The sequence below is a fragment of the Lepisosteus platostomus genome, chromosome 3 (genome assembly GCF_059453375.1).
Source record: "Lepisosteus platostomus isolate fLepPlt1 chromosome 3, fLepPlt1.hap1, whole genome shotgun sequence".
Taxonomy (NCBI): domain Eukaryota; kingdom Metazoa; phylum Chordata; class Actinopteri; order Semionotiformes; family Lepisosteidae; genus Lepisosteus; species Lepisosteus platostomus.
This window is the reverse complement of record NC_142613.1, coordinates 44918987-44933483: the sequence shown is the minus strand read 5'-3', so window position 1 is coordinate 44933483 and position 14497 is coordinate 44918987. Positions and strand designations below refer to the sequence as shown.

The window sequence follows — 14497 nt, the reverse complement described above, 5'->3', positions numbered from 1 at the left end:
TCTAGCCTGTTAGGTAGTTAGCAGCCAAATGAACAAGGGATCTTAACCATTTTTTTATTTTCTTGAAAGAAACCAAAATATTAGGTTGTTTCACAGCTTTAAGTAAGAATTAATCTTCATGGCAGGTGTTTTTTTTGTGTAATTAGAAATATATGTTAGTAGTATAAAGCGACACCTTTCGTCAAACTTTTGACAGGTACCACGCCCCCTTTTCCAACCAATGGTCGTCCGCGGTGTTTGGTTGTCCCGCCCCCCAGCCATCCAATGGCGTGTTGTTATTTGTGCATGTCCCGCCCCCTCAGGAGCCAATGGTGTGGGTCGGAACCCCCTACCGGCCGGTCGCCCCGACGCCTCGGGGTCCCAAAGCCCCCAGCCGGCGCATCCCTGGTTGTGTGCGAGTGTGTATTGGTTTGGAAGTGGGAGCATGTCTGCCGCGGGGTTGAGTGCGCTCTATTATAACCCTAGGAAATCGGGCAGTTACGGCGGCGCAGGGGGTCTGTTGCGGGCCGCGAGATCCCGGGGTGTGCGCGGCGCCAGCCGCGGGCGGGTGGTCGAGTGGCTGTCCGGCCAGGCTGCTTATACGCTGCACAAGCCGGCGCGCGTACGTTTTAAGAGAAACAGGACGCTGGTGTCCGAAATGGACTGGCAGTGGCAGGCCGACTTGGTGGACATGAGAGAACACCAAGCGTTCAACGACGGTTTCTGTTACATCTTAATGTGTATAGACATGCTGTCTAAATACGCTTGGGCCGTGGTTGCTTATATGCTGCAGAAGCCGTGTCTCCAAAACAGCCGGGGTGCAAGCACACACACACACACTGACTGCGTAAAGTCTCACGGAAAGAAATCGCCGGGCAAACACCAGGTGAAATGTGAACCGCTTTATTTCAACAGTGGGTTTTCAAACACCGAAACAGCGCAGCAGCACTTTTTACACATGTTACAGACTCCAGTTTGCAAGTATGTGAAATGTGAACCGCTTTATTTCAACAGGGGTTTTCAAACACAGAAACAGCGCAGCAGCACTTTTTACACAAGTTACAGACTCCAGTTTGCAAGTATGTGAAATGTGAACCGCTTTATTTCAACAGGGGTTTTCAAACAGTGAAACAACGCAGCACACATGCGTTACCGGCTCCTGTTTGCATTCAACAATTAAATGTTGGTGCGGAAAATTAGTTCGGTACACGTAACCACCACCCCTACGCTGCTGAGAAACTTTGCGGCATCTGAAAAAGCATTCATAACCCCCTTCCGCTCACCGTGTCTAAAGCCGTGCGAACCACACTGGGCGATCCGATCGAGCAGGGCAAAAAAATTTGCCTGCGTAACCAGCGGGATGGTGTTACCACAGGTTCTGTGCAAAACACGCTGTATTTTGGAATACACACTGTAGAACCCCCCAGGCTTCCTTTTCTGATCTGAAAACATCAGATCTGTAATAATTTCACTCAAGTTCTCGACATACGCATCTATCTCTTTAACAAATTTAAGGACATTAGCATTCGCCTCTTTGTTTTGCATATCAAGCTTTGTAGAGAGAAGTGTGTAAAGCACTCTTAGTAAGAATTCAGACGTATACATTCGAAATTCTTCATTCTTCGGTCGATGGCACACCCGGGTCTGTAAAACAGAGTGAAATCTGTATTCACATTTTACATAGATCTTTTTTTTTGCGTCTGTAAAAATAAGAATAGTGTTTCTTTTGCAACACATCAAAAGTCACGTCTACTAATTTTTCATCCAGCTGTTCAAGGGTGGCGTGTACATGCTCGTATGGGGAGTGGTCCTCAATTATATTTTTTAGCAACTGTTTTATGCCCCGCTCAGTGTCATTTGTAATGGTGTACGAACCCAGACACCGGGCGGTGTACAGAACAACCGATAAAATTCGGGCTAAACTGAGAGACTTATAAATTTCTAAAGCGGCAAACGTCACATCTTCAAACCCATCTGTGTAGCCGACAGACAGACATGTGTGGCCCCGCTGCCCAGGATGGTCAATCAAACAGGCCGGGCAGTCATCAACCAGGACCCCCTTTAAACAGTGCTTGAAGATGCAATAAACTACTGCTTTCACAATCTGGGGCATAACATCGGGCTCATTAGGGTCAGGGGCATCATCTTTATTAACATTTGGGCGAACACCCAAGCATAGACACGAGACATTCACATGTGTCGGCAGGCTGAAGATTGACCCGTCCACATCCTCTTTATTCTATTAAAAGGAAAAAGAAAAGGAAGGCTTAACAAAATAGACATGCATTGCACCTAAAATACCGAGCATTTACACTTTTGAGCTAAGGTTTTTCGTTAATATTTACCATTTGTAGCGTGGTATCATCGCTAGCACCCGGCTGTTCTTCAGCATCTGGTACCCCAGCTGAACTCACACCCCCACCGCTGTCACAGGGTTCAGAGGGTGGGTTAGGGTTTTGCTAAAAAGAAGACCAAGTATTAAAATGACATACGCTAAGCACCGATACAACAATTCCACGAGTAGAAAAAATATTTTAGCCGCCTACCTCATCGCTTTGTAGAGTAGCGGACCCCGTTGTTTCTCCACACAAAGAAGCCATCTCAGCAGCTCTGTGGTGTCTGACCGCGCCAAGCACGCACTGCGGCCCTGTCAGGTCGGAGCGTTTAAGAATATGCGCCAATGGTGTAACACGCCTACATAACACAAGACATTTTACAATTGGTTGTGATGACCCCCCACCCCCCCGATTTATCGAGAGCGAGAAGTATTCGCATATCAGTTTATAAGTTTTAAAGTATAAGCACACAACGCAAACACAAATGATGTGTTTCACCCGAAAAGAAATTTTAAACACGCGGGGTTGGTCTTAAAGTTTTTAAAATAACGTAATAAGACACAGTTTATTTTTAATAACACATTCGCGACAGCTTTTTCGAAAGTTTGGGATAAATTTCCACAGCATAAAAGCGCCAGCATAAAAGTCTTTAAGGTGTTAACAGACAACAAATGGTGGGGTGTTGTTCTACAGACTGTAACGGATTGTTCTTAAAGTTTTAAAATTGTTTCCCGGTAGAGATGATTTGTGATGATATTGGAGACGGGTGTGGGGAGGGGTTAGCTACCGGCTCTGGAATGCCGAGTGGGGCTTACAGGCTCCGGAATGCCGAGGGGGGTGCTAAAATTGACACCAGTGAAAGTTTACAAACATTTTAAATTCATGTAAAGTTTTCTAATTTACAAACACCACATGTATTTCACGCAAAAATGTTCTTAACAGCGCAGCGCTGAAAAATAAAACCTCAAAACGTCAAGCTTGGTTTGTGAACACGGCCCTATAAAGAACAGATACATAATAAAAACATTTTGCCTGATAATATTCTTAGCGGTCTGCTGGTGAATCAAACAAAGACAACGCGGCACGTTTTCGCCACGTTTTAACAGCTAAGAAATGTAGACACCGTTGTATGTCTTAAAATAATATAGATTTTAACATTATAACGCGCTATATTCGCTTATCAGTTTATAAGTTTTAAACTTTAAAAGTATTAACACACAACGCAAACACAAATGATGTGTTTCACCCGACAAGAAATTTTAAACGCGTGGTTGGCCTTAAAGTTTTTAAAATAACGTAATAAGACACAGTTTATTTTTAATAACACATTCGCGACAGCTTTTTTCGAAAGTTTGGGATAAATTTCCACACAGCGCCAGCATAAAAGGCTTTAAGGTGTTAACAGACAACAAATGGTGGGGTGTTGTTCTACAGACTGTAACGGATTGTTCTTAAAGTTTTAAAATTGTTTCCCGGTAGAGATGCATTGTGATGATGTTGGAGACGGGGGGTTGGGGAGGGGTTAGCTACAGGCTCTGGAATGCAGGGGGGGGGGGGGGGGCTAAAATTGACACCAGTGAAAGTTTACAAACATTTTAAATTCATGTAAAGTTTTCTAATTTACAAACACCACATGTATTTCACGCAAAAATGTTCTTAACAGCGCAGCGCGGAAAAATAAAACCTCAAAACGTCAAGCTTGGTTTGTGAACACGGCCCTGTAAAGAACAGATACATAATAAAAAACATTTTGCTTGATAATATTCTTAGCGGTCTGTTGGTGAATCAAACAAAGACAACGCGGTACATTTCCGCCACGTTTTAACAGCTATGAAATTTTAGACACCGTTGTATGTCTTAAAATAATATAGATTTTAACATTATAACGGTCTAAAACGTTTTCTAAAATGTTTCTTAAAATAATTTCTACAGACCAGTACGTGCACCCCCCAACGATACCTAAGATTAATGGTTTTATGGGGGGACCATGTGTGTTTCTTAGAAGAGAATGTTTAGCGGCTTGAGTATAAGTACCAGCGGTTTAACAGACGAAGTTTTAGCTGCATTCCAATTCCTACAGTCGCACGTTATCGCCTAACTCGTCAGAATGGACCACGCCGATCAATTGCAACAGTCTGAAGATAGTCTGTTTACAGAATTAGAGCTGTTCGACTTGATAGACGAAGCCGCGGATTCAGCGAATTTCAGCGGTATGTATATCTGGCTTATTGTGAGACAATTACAACGTCGCGGTGCATGTCTCGTGTTAGCTATAGTTACAAAACGTTGTATAATATTTGTATACTAGGCAATATTGAATGAATATAATGGAATTACCCGCGATTGGTGCCGTAATGTGGTCGTGACTGTGTGTATCCATTCATTTCCAATAGCACCGAAAACCACGGGTGTAAAAAGACCAGTTACGCTGCAGCACAACACCGGTGAGTAATTACGACAATGTTTTGAATAACGCTTTACGACCATGTGAGTCTTAAAGACACATGGGGTATATACGCCGCACCAAAACGCGCATGTGTCTATTCCACAGATGCGGGCGAAGGGACAAGTCGCCACACATTTAAAAAACCCCGTTTGGGGTTTGCATTACCAACCCAAAACCTTGTGGTGACACAGGCCGATGTTCACATCATACCAGACGGTGCGGGGGATATTATCAGAGCGCCTGAGAGAAGAGGTTGGTATTATATAAAACATTCTTATAGCCTGGTCATTTAAACGTGTCTATAATAAAAATACATACCGTTTTTCTATATTTTTCACTAATGTTATTTTCCCACGCCGTGCAGACCCCGGACCTTCAAAAAATAAACTGCGGCGCGCCAACAAGTTAACTGGGGCATCGAGCTCAAAACGACTGAAACCAACCGGCAAAGGTTAATATAGTTAATATAATTAAGCGTGGTCAAGATGTGTTATGATCCACTTACGGTAAACGTTACTTCTTTTGTTAGGCTGTTAATTCGCTGAAAGATCCTACTTCGCGGAGTTTTCTGTTTGGGGGTGTTAAAAAACCTTATTTTAAAACTGCCTAGCTTTTAAAGTTAAAAGCGACTGGTGTGTGCGTGGGTCTACATGCCGCTAGCACGCCGCTTGACCCAGTAGCGCCACCACCGACGTCAAGGAAACCGGTGTAACAACATGGCCGGGTAACTTGCTCCATTCACCCACAGCCCTTTGTGTAAGGGGGCAGCATATGCGTGGCGTTTTTATCATAGTTATCGTAGTTTTCTGACTTTGACAGTTTAGATTTCATTGATTGTTGTGTTGAAAAGTCTTTTATTTTTATCACAGTGTTGTTTTCAGATTTTGAGATGTGGAGCATTGGCGTGGTAATAAAAAGTCTTATTTTTTCACACAGCATCTGTATCGACGCGCGGTGAAACAAATGCGGTGGAAACGTCGGAACCCAAGGTGGTGACTGCATCCGAGACGACTGTTAAGACGTCGACCAAAGCCAGACGTGTCAAGCCTGCGGAGCGAAATAATAACGCGCCTAAAGAGTTGGTGTTGGGTGATGTGCTAGACTCCGTGCGCGGTATTACACAGATACTAACAACGGTGCGCAGTAGCGAGGTGATCAAAAAACGAGTTTTAGAGCGTCTAAGAGCGGTTTTACCCGGTGTACAGACCTTGTTTCCAAAACCGATCCAGGTTTTCAGCGCTAACATCTTAGATATAATTTCTAAAGAGGATGCCGATCTAACCTCTGGATTTCAGAACCTGTTGATGCTATTTCATGCTTCATCGGTGGAAATCCCCGGTGATAAATGACTAAACATGCGGTCTAAAAAGTGCTTAAAAGACCAACCGCTTGCCAACCGCAAGCTTTTGTACATAAATAAAAGAATTAAACTGGCAAAAGCATGTTTGTTGCGTCGTCAAAGATTCAGAGCGAGGCATCAGATTTCCCAAGGGTCGCCCGAGCCACGCAATGAAAATGCCGTGGTAGAAAATAACTTAAGGCCCGAGGTTGTTGTGGCTGAACAGGATGGTGGTAACCCAGAACCGGTTGTACTGAACGATCTGAATCAGGTTGGTGGCGGTGCCGTGGTGAATAGAGACCCCATGGTTTTCCTGGAGTGTATACGCCGTTATAACAGGGCTTATAATAATTTTAGAGCAACAGAGCACCATGAAGAATTTCGTTTTGTTAATCTCGACAGAATAACCTCGTATGTACAGGCTATAGACGCTGTGCATGGTGCAGTCCAGAGAATATTGGACGAACTTTCTCCAAACATCGGGGCGAATGATTTTGTACAGCTGCGTTTGACAGCGGGTGGTTTTAACAAACCCTTGTTCTCACGCAGGAGACACCCCGGAGAATTAAATGCGGCCGATTTTTTAAGCCACATCTCGGACCTCTTACAGAGCCACACAGAGGTTCTCACCGATGACACCCTCCGCTTAGTGGTGACGATAGTTAGGAATATGCAGGGGGGTGCCCGCCGAAGATTTAAATCCGTTCTGTACAGCCGGGTAATTGCGCAGAAAAAAGCACACCTTATCGACTTACATTACACGGGCGGTAATCTGTGTTTCGCCGGGAGTGTGTACGGTTTGTTGAATGAGGGTTGTACCGATGGGGAAATGTTACAGGGTGCTAAACGAATGCACAAAGAGTTGGGTTTTCCAGAGAATCGGAAAATTAGTTTGTCAGACATTACCGCTTTTGAAAAACATTTAAAGGTGGTTATTAAAATTTTGTACCACGACCAGGGTGATTGGAAATATTTTACAACGGGACCCACACCACCAAATTCTAAAATACTTTTTGTTCTACTGCATGAAGAGCATTTTTATGGGGTTTTAAATATTAAAGCTTTTGTGGGGGCGGCGTATTTTTGCACTAACTGCCACGCCGCGTATAGCCACAAGAACGCACACGCCTGTGTTAAAGCTTGTAAAACCTGTTTAGATCCCCAGTGTTGCGAAATTGATGCTGAAATTCAGAATTGCCCGGCCTGTAAGGTCTTTTGTCGTAGCTCACAGTGTTTGGCGAGACACTTGCGGAATGCGGCGACGGGTGTGAGTAAGTGTGAGCGCAGGGTCTTTTGTGAGAAATGTGGGGTTTATAACCTCGCAAGTCACAAATGTAAAGAGAAACTGTGCTCGCGTTGTAACAACGTGATCGACACCCCGGACACACATTTGTGCTACATACCGCCTTTGGACAACCCCAAAATTTCAAACAAGTACATTTTTTTCGACTTTGAATGCATGCAGGAAACGGGGACCCACATACCAAATTACGTCCACGCCCTTCATATTGACAATAAACGCAGCTGGGAATTTTATGGTGAAACTTGTCTAAAGGATTTTGTGTGTAAATTTATCGATAGACGTTTCAAAAACCATACGTTCATATCGCACAATGGCAAGGGATATGACAATTACCTAGTGATCAGGCAGTTGTTAGCTGAAAAGATGGACGTTGAACTAATAAATCAGGGTGGTAAGATAATGTGTATGACCGTAAAAGCTCTGAACATCCGATTTATCGATTCTTTAAACTTTCTGCCTATGAAATTAAGCAAACTGCCGGCCGCCATGGGGTTCCCCGGGTGTAAGGGTCATTTTCCACACTTGATGAACACTGCAGAAAACCAAAATTATGTCGGACCGATGCCTCCGCCTGAACTTTACGGCGTTAACTACATGCTGCCGGGCGAGAAAGCCGAGTTTTTGGTTTGGTATGAAGAATGCCGGGGAAGTGTGTTTAACTTACAGAGAGAGTTGAAACGTTACTGCCAGTTGGATGTGGCAATTCTAAGAGAAGGCTGTGTCAGGTTTCGGGACGAGGTCATGAATATGACCAGACAGACACGCGTGACTGAGTCAGGGGCCGCCTGCGTTGTGTGCATCGACCCCTTTCAGTTTGTGACCATCGCTAGTGTCTGCATGGCCATGTTCAGACTTATGTTTTTACAGGAAGAGACGATTGCGTTGCTACCCCATGACAATTACCACCGCCAGCAAAAACGATTTTCTACACCCAGCATTCAATGGCTTATGTACATTGAACACACAGAGCGCGTTAAAATCCAACACGCGTTAACCACGGCCGGTGAGTTCAAGGTTGGCCCATATTTTCTGGATGGGTATGCTGTAATTGACGGCGTGCCGACAGCCTTTGAGTTCAACGGTTGCTTTTTTCACGGTTGTAGCGTTTGTTATTGTGAAAGCGATTTTAATCAGCTGACAAACACTACTTTTGGTTGGTTGTACAGAAAGACGATGGTGAAAATTAATTTTCTCAAAATGAGAGGTTTTAACGTGCGTGTTTTGTGGGAGCACGAGTTCAGAGACATGCTTGTTGAAAATGGAGACTTGGGTAAATTTCTAACAGCCGCACAATTACCAGAGCCTCTGCAACCTCGCGAGTCGCTTTTTGGGGGGAGAACAAATGCGATTTGTTTGCATTACACAGCGCAGCCCGGTGAAAAAATTCATTACTATGATTTCACCAGTCTGTATCCGTTTGTGAACAAAACTAAAAAATACCCACTGGGCCACCCCCGAATAATATATAACAACTTTGGAGATTTAAAACTGTATTTCGGTTTAGCGAAGGTGAAAGTTTACCCACCCAGACGTTTGTACTTTCCAGTTCTACCAACCAAAATTGACAAAAAACTGTTTTTCACGCTGTGTCGTACGTGTGCTGAAACAAAACAGACCACCCCCTGTGAGCACAGTGATGAAGATCGCGCCTTGACTGGTGTCTGGTGCACCCCCGAATTACAGAAGGCCGTAGACCTGGGGTATAGAGTGTGTAAAATTTACGAAATTTGGCATTTCGAAAAGGCCTCACACGATCTTTTTACCGACTACATCAAACTGCATCTGAAAGGGAAGCAGGAAGCTTCGGGGTTTCCAGAGTGGTGTACAGATGTCGCGAAACAACAAAGATATATCGGCGAATATTATGAAAAAGAGGGCGTCCGGCTGGACCCCGGCAACATTAAAAAGAATCCGGCCAAAAGACAGCTTTCAAAAATTGCCTTGAACAGTTTGTGGGGGAAGTATGGGCAAAGAGACAATTTACCACAGACCACCATTGTGAGAAACCCCGATGAATTGTTCCGGTACTTATTTACGCCATATCATGAGGTGTCAGCCTGCGAGTTTATCGATGAAAACACAGCCTGTGTTACGTGGAAACACACTAAACACCACTATACGGGGCATTCAAACACTAACATTTTCATCGCTAGCTTTACAACCGCCTATGCCCGCTTGGAGTTATACAATCTGCTAAATGCTTTGCAAGGCCGTTGTCTCTACCATGACACAGATTCCGTTATCTTTGTGAGCCGGGAGGGTGAGTGGAATCCGGAACTGGGCGACTACTTGGGTGAGTTGACCAGCGAAATCGATGCTGGTCAACACATCACCGAGTTTGTGTCAACAGGACCCAAGTCGTACGGGTACAAACTGTCTGGAGGGAAAGCCTGTTTAAAGGTAAAAGGCATTACGCTCAATGTGAACAATTGTGAAAAAGTTAACTTTGAGAGTCTGCGGGACTTGGTTTTTGACTATGGCGTTAACCCTTATGCAGAGTGCCGGGAATTTAAACACATTTCTATTCAACAGCCGATGATCGTGCGTGTTAAAAAGGATTGGCGCATTGAGACCCGGACCTTAAAGAAAACCCAGAAGGTAGTGTACGACAAGCGGGTGCTGCAAGAAAATTTGACATCGTTGCCCTACGGATATTAACACGATGGATGTCAGGTTAAAACACCCTTTTTCGTGCATTTTGTCCGGACCCTCGAATTGCGGTAAAAGTTATTTTATAAAACAGCTCTTGGAGAGCGGTGATACCGTTATGACTCGTAAACCCGAAAACATAGTCTGGTGTTACAGCTGCTGGCAACCTCTATACGACGTGTTGCTTGTGAAATTTCCATACATTCAGTTTATAGAAGGACTACCGACGTCGTTTTCCGACGACCAGCTACTGCCGCCGGGTAGCGTAAATTTGATTATAGTGGATGATTTGATGGAGTCTGCGTGTGAAAATAATGAGATAGAAAAAGCTTTTACCAAATACGTACACCACCGAAACCTCAGCATCATGTATATCGTCCAAAATGTGTTTTGTCAAGGTCGGAAAAGTAGAACCATTGCGTTAAATACAAAGTACATGGTGCTGTTTAAAAACCCTAGAGATAAACTACAGATTACAACCCTGTCCCGGCAGATGTACCCCGGTAAAGCCAAATTTTTTTTGGAAGCGTTCGATGACGCTACTAAAAAACCTTTCGGTTACTTGTTGGTGGATTTAAATGCCGACACCCCAGATGACTATCGCTTGCGAACAGGTCTTTTCCCCCCAGATGTACCCACGGCTTATGTGTTTAAAAAATCTAAAAGTCGGTGATCTCACAACCACCGACTCAGTCGAAAAACACGTTCGGGGCGTCGTCATGTCTTCACGCGTTCGGAGAAACCTGACTCTCTTAAATTTTCTGGTAAAAGCCACCCCCAAACAGCGGAAAGCTATTCTCTGCGGGGCTACAAATGATCTTGTACAGGCCATAGCTGAAATCGCCTTGAATACCTTGAAAGGGAACATACCGTTATCTGCTAAGCAGTTTGGGACCCTGAAGAGAAAGCGTAAGCTTATAAAGACTTTGAGTCGAAAGGGTCTTTCTCTTAAAAGAAAGAGACTCTTGGTGAACCAGTCCGGTGGTTTTATCGGGGCGCTGTTGAGTATTGCCGTACCACTGATTACGGGACTTCTACAACGTCGATAATGGAGCACGCTGAAAAAATGTACCTGGTACCTCAGAAACAGCTCGAGCGACTCCGAGAGCGGTCTGGGGTCGAAAGCGATGTAAGAAAAATAACCGCCCGTCGACTGGATGATGAAATGCGTGACATTCTGCAGAACTCGCATCTGCCCGAATATGAAAAAGTGAAATTGTACAGCCAGGTGTTGCAACGGTATTTGGCATTAGTACGCCAGGAGACTTCCGAAAAGGGGACTTTAACCGTTGTACTACCGGAAAATGCACCCACCGAACTATCACGTACGTTCGCGCAACCGCCGTCATCGAGCGAGGCTGACTTTGGGTATATTTTGGACAGCGTGTCTCAGAGGTTCCGGAGAAATGCCGAGATATTGTTAAAGACCATGGCCCGCAATGAACCACTAATAGCCTGGAATGAAAAGGGGGAATTTGTGTACAAGGGGGCACCCGTTGAGGGCTCTCACATGATTGATCTTGTCCGGGCTCTCACGCAGCAGCAAGCAGTTGCTGGCGGTAAGAAGCCTAAAGGTTGGGATGTGTTCATGGAGGCTATGGCTGAAATCAACGTGCCGGGCACCTTGCTAGCCAACGCTGGTAACCGAGAGCTACTTGAAAAACTCAAGGCTGCCCCGCCGGGGTGTGCCGCGGCGGCCAAAACTTTAAAACAACCGGTAGAGTTGTCGACGGTCGACCCGGTCTCTAAGATAACCGCTGAAAGGAGACGATCATTAATACCTAGACCCACATGGCTGTCTTTGTAACATTTTTTTCTCTGGGTCTGTGTGTTTGTGTTAAATGACTTGAAATGTATATTAAAAAGCGTGCGCAATATGTTTAAAAATGGTTTGTCTGTAACATGTATTAAAAAAAGCTTGAGCGCTGTAACAGCGAATGTATAATAAAAATATTGTGTTGATTTTCATCCATGTTTTGTGTTCTTTTTAAATAATAACCACACAGACGTCGAAATGGTTCGATTTCATTTTTATTTTAGACGACCGATTAACATTTATGACATGTTTTAAATTGTCGTAAACACCCGCATAATTGAACATTCGTATTTTCAAAGGGGTTGAAAGGGTACCGGGGTCTCCGTCTCACACGACGTCGGTTTTTCAGAAACATTTCCACCATGCGGTCATTCTGGATTGCATCCGTAGAATAAAGTTCTAAAATGTTTCTAAAAGATAAACCTTTACATCTATGGTATAGAAAAAAGACGCAGTGTAGACCGCAGGTCACTGCAAAAGAATCTTGCAATTGTCTGTTATTGTAAAATATGGAGTTAGCATTTCTGTTTAAGAAATCATTAATGTTCTTGGGAAAGAAAAAGGCTTCGGGTGAAAATCCGTAGGAGTCGAAAAATTCTGCGCCCTCGTCGTCGGGTAAGTAAATAGCCAGCCAGTGTTCACCGGGGCGGTCGTGTGGGTGAGTATTAACTATTAAACTCAGAGGGCGCCGCGCCAGTCTCTCGCTCGGTAGGGCATCACTGGGGAACACGCCTAGAAAACTGTCTCGGGTATAGCGGTCTCGGGTTAGAATGTCTTCCAGCTGTTTGGTGTTCATCTTTATGTGCAGGTTGTGTGGTCTCCCAGCGCTTTTTAGCTGAAGTCGTAAATGACTTGACGTCTCATATCCAGCTCTATCACGTTGTCGAACAGCGCGTACACAACCATGTTAACGGTTGTGGGTAGCGGGGTCGCGAAGCGTATTTCAGCTCTCAGATTACCTGATTTGATAAGTGAATAATGTCCTGTGCACTCGTCGTCGGGGCTGAGGTTGAAAGCGAACAATGTGTAACCGCGCGCGTACTCCTCGCGGTCCACCAGAACAGGTTTGTCTTTCAGACGCTTCCCGGCTGTTTCCACCAGATTAAAATATTCACGGACGCAATGTCCATTCTGGAAGTCTGGTTGAAGCGGTTTAGTGGGGATTTGTTCCCCGTCCGCGTAGAGAGCCAGAAAGTTAACGTTGTAGTGTTTAAAATTGAAGGGGTTTTGGGTAAAACTGCCGCTGAATGCCGCGTTGTCCACAAACCCCAAAATGACCACTTTGGGTAGCTGCCCGAGAAAGAGGTTTTCTTGGTTACACACACGGCTCCCGGCAGGCAGGCTGAAGACTTTCATCTGTACGCGGTCTATGGGGTATTTAGCGTTGGCCGTCAGGAGTGCTTCGGCGTGTCCCAGTCTGACCCCGGGTGACACTCTGACTCTTTTCACAAACAAAGATGCAGAGAGTACGCTCAGTTTGTGTTCTCCGGCGTTGTTCATTAAGCAGAAAGCATCTCTGTTTCGCGTGAGTTTTATTTTCAGGTCTACGCCATTCAGTAGTAGTTTGTCCTGAAAAAACAGGTCGGCGTGAATGTGTCCCAGGAGCTCCAGTTTTCGGCTTTGCGTCGTGTATGATGCTCTTTTTCGGAACCCCTGATTGGGACCATCCAAAATTGTGGACTCGTGTTCACCGGCTGTGTCTTTGTAAAAGAGACCTGTTGAATACTGCGTCTTCAGCGTCTCTTCACTGTAGTTCAGGACCGACTCTATAAAGGCTCTGTAAGGATAGCAGTTGTTGCTCTGGCTGATCAATCGGTCTCCTACGGTGATGTCAACCTGGCTGAAGATGGCAGCGATGGGGTAGTTCACCAGGCTCACACGGGCTGCCGCATCAATGTCCCGACCGTCTGCTTCCGTTATTTTACAGGTCAGATAGAGCAGCGTGTTGTTTAAATCTAAATAATCTTCACCGTTGCCTGCGACGTAGAACTCCAGAGGTGCGTTTTCCGTGAGGGCCGTGAGGGGTGGAACTTCTATGTAAAAACTTTTCTCGACGCTTGTTTGGGTAGGCGCTAATTGAAATATGTCCAGCTCCGACTTGGCGCATTCTGCAGACCCGCCGTGAACAAATGCCATGTTTAAAATATGTCTCGTTTCGTGTCGCGTTGATTGCGGTGTGTCACGCTCTTCTTGGTCGACCTGAAGCTTCTATGAGTTGCCTGTCTGCGCTTAGCCGTTCTTTTATCAGGTTTCGGCGGCCCCCGACGGTGGGATGATGACGTCTGTCTTTTTCTACCGACACCCCTGCGGATGTATGCTAGACCCGAACCTTCCTGCTGATGTGCACCCACCTTAGACATGACCGCGCTTGTAACGTTGCCGACCACGTCTTTGGCGATGTTTTTAGCCGCCGATGCCATGTGCGGCTTAGCTATTTCAAACCCGCGTTTCAGAAAAGGCACGGCTTTTCTAAATAGCGCTCTGAAAATACCACCGATACCAGCGCCGTACTGAACCGGTAGCCCTGAAAATCCTGGTAATCCATAACCAGCCTGTTGTTTGTAGTAGTGGGTATACAGAGAAGGATCCCCGTAGCTCTTGATGACCGTCATCCTTTTAGATGTTTGAC

The 14497-nt window shown here is 45.1% G+C and overlaps 2 protein-coding genes across 6 annotated transcripts; one reads left to right on the top strand and one right to left on the bottom strand.

The window, feature by feature from the left end:
- Positions 1-866: 866 nt before the first annotated feature.
- LOC148674934 (uncharacterized) lies at positions 867-4791 on the bottom strand. Of its 5 annotated transcripts, XM_088625710.1 has the most exons (5): positions 4653-4791; positions 2526-2673; positions 2325-2438; positions 2174-2218; positions 867-1623 (listed from the first exon to the last, which is right to left on the bottom strand). In XM_088625710.1, the coding sequence occupies exons 1-5, from the start codon at positions 4697-4699 to the stop codon at positions 1156-1158; spliced, it is 822 nt and encodes a 273-aa protein (XP_088481836.1). In that variant the 5' UTR covers positions 4700-4791; the 3' UTR covers positions 867-1155. The 5 variants fall into 5 exon arrangements, with proteins under 5 accessions (XP_088481836.1, XP_088481837.1, XP_088481838.1 ...); XM_088625711.1 differs by lacking the exon at positions 2174-2218; XM_088625712.1 differs by lacking the exon at positions 2174-2218 and having other exon boundaries at positions 2526-2626; positions 4653-4743.
- Positions 4792-4872: 81 nt separating this feature from the next.
- LOC148674933 (uncharacterized) lies at positions 4873-10061 on the top strand. The gene is made up of 3 exons (XM_088623463.1): positions 4873-5013; positions 5126-5212; positions 5698-10061. Exon 3 carries the CDS (start codon positions 6117-6119, stop codon positions 10059-10061), a length of 3945 nt encoding a protein of 1314 aa, XP_088479589.1. The 5' UTR covers positions 4873-5013; positions 5126-5212; positions 5698-6116.
- Positions 10062-14497: the final 4436 nt, after the last annotated feature.

Bases quoted from the DNA above. Each gene is read 5' to 3' on its own strand.
- LOC148674933 (XM_088623463.1), top strand. From the start codon at position 6,117: ATGCGGTCTAAAAAGTGCTTAAAAGACCAACCGCTTGCCAACCGCAAG.
- LOC148674934 (XM_088625707.1), bottom strand. From the start codon at position 4,699: ATGAATGGATACACACAGTCACGACCACATTACGGCACCAATCGCGG. The intron at 2,674-4,652 runs GTAATTCCATTA...TGTGTTATGTAG, and splicing joins CATTACGGCACCAATCGCGG to GCGTGTTACACCATTGGCGC. The intron at 2,219-2,324 runs GTAAATATTAAC...TCCTTTTAATAG, and splicing joins ATGATACCACGCTACAAATG to AATAAAGAGGATGTGGACGG.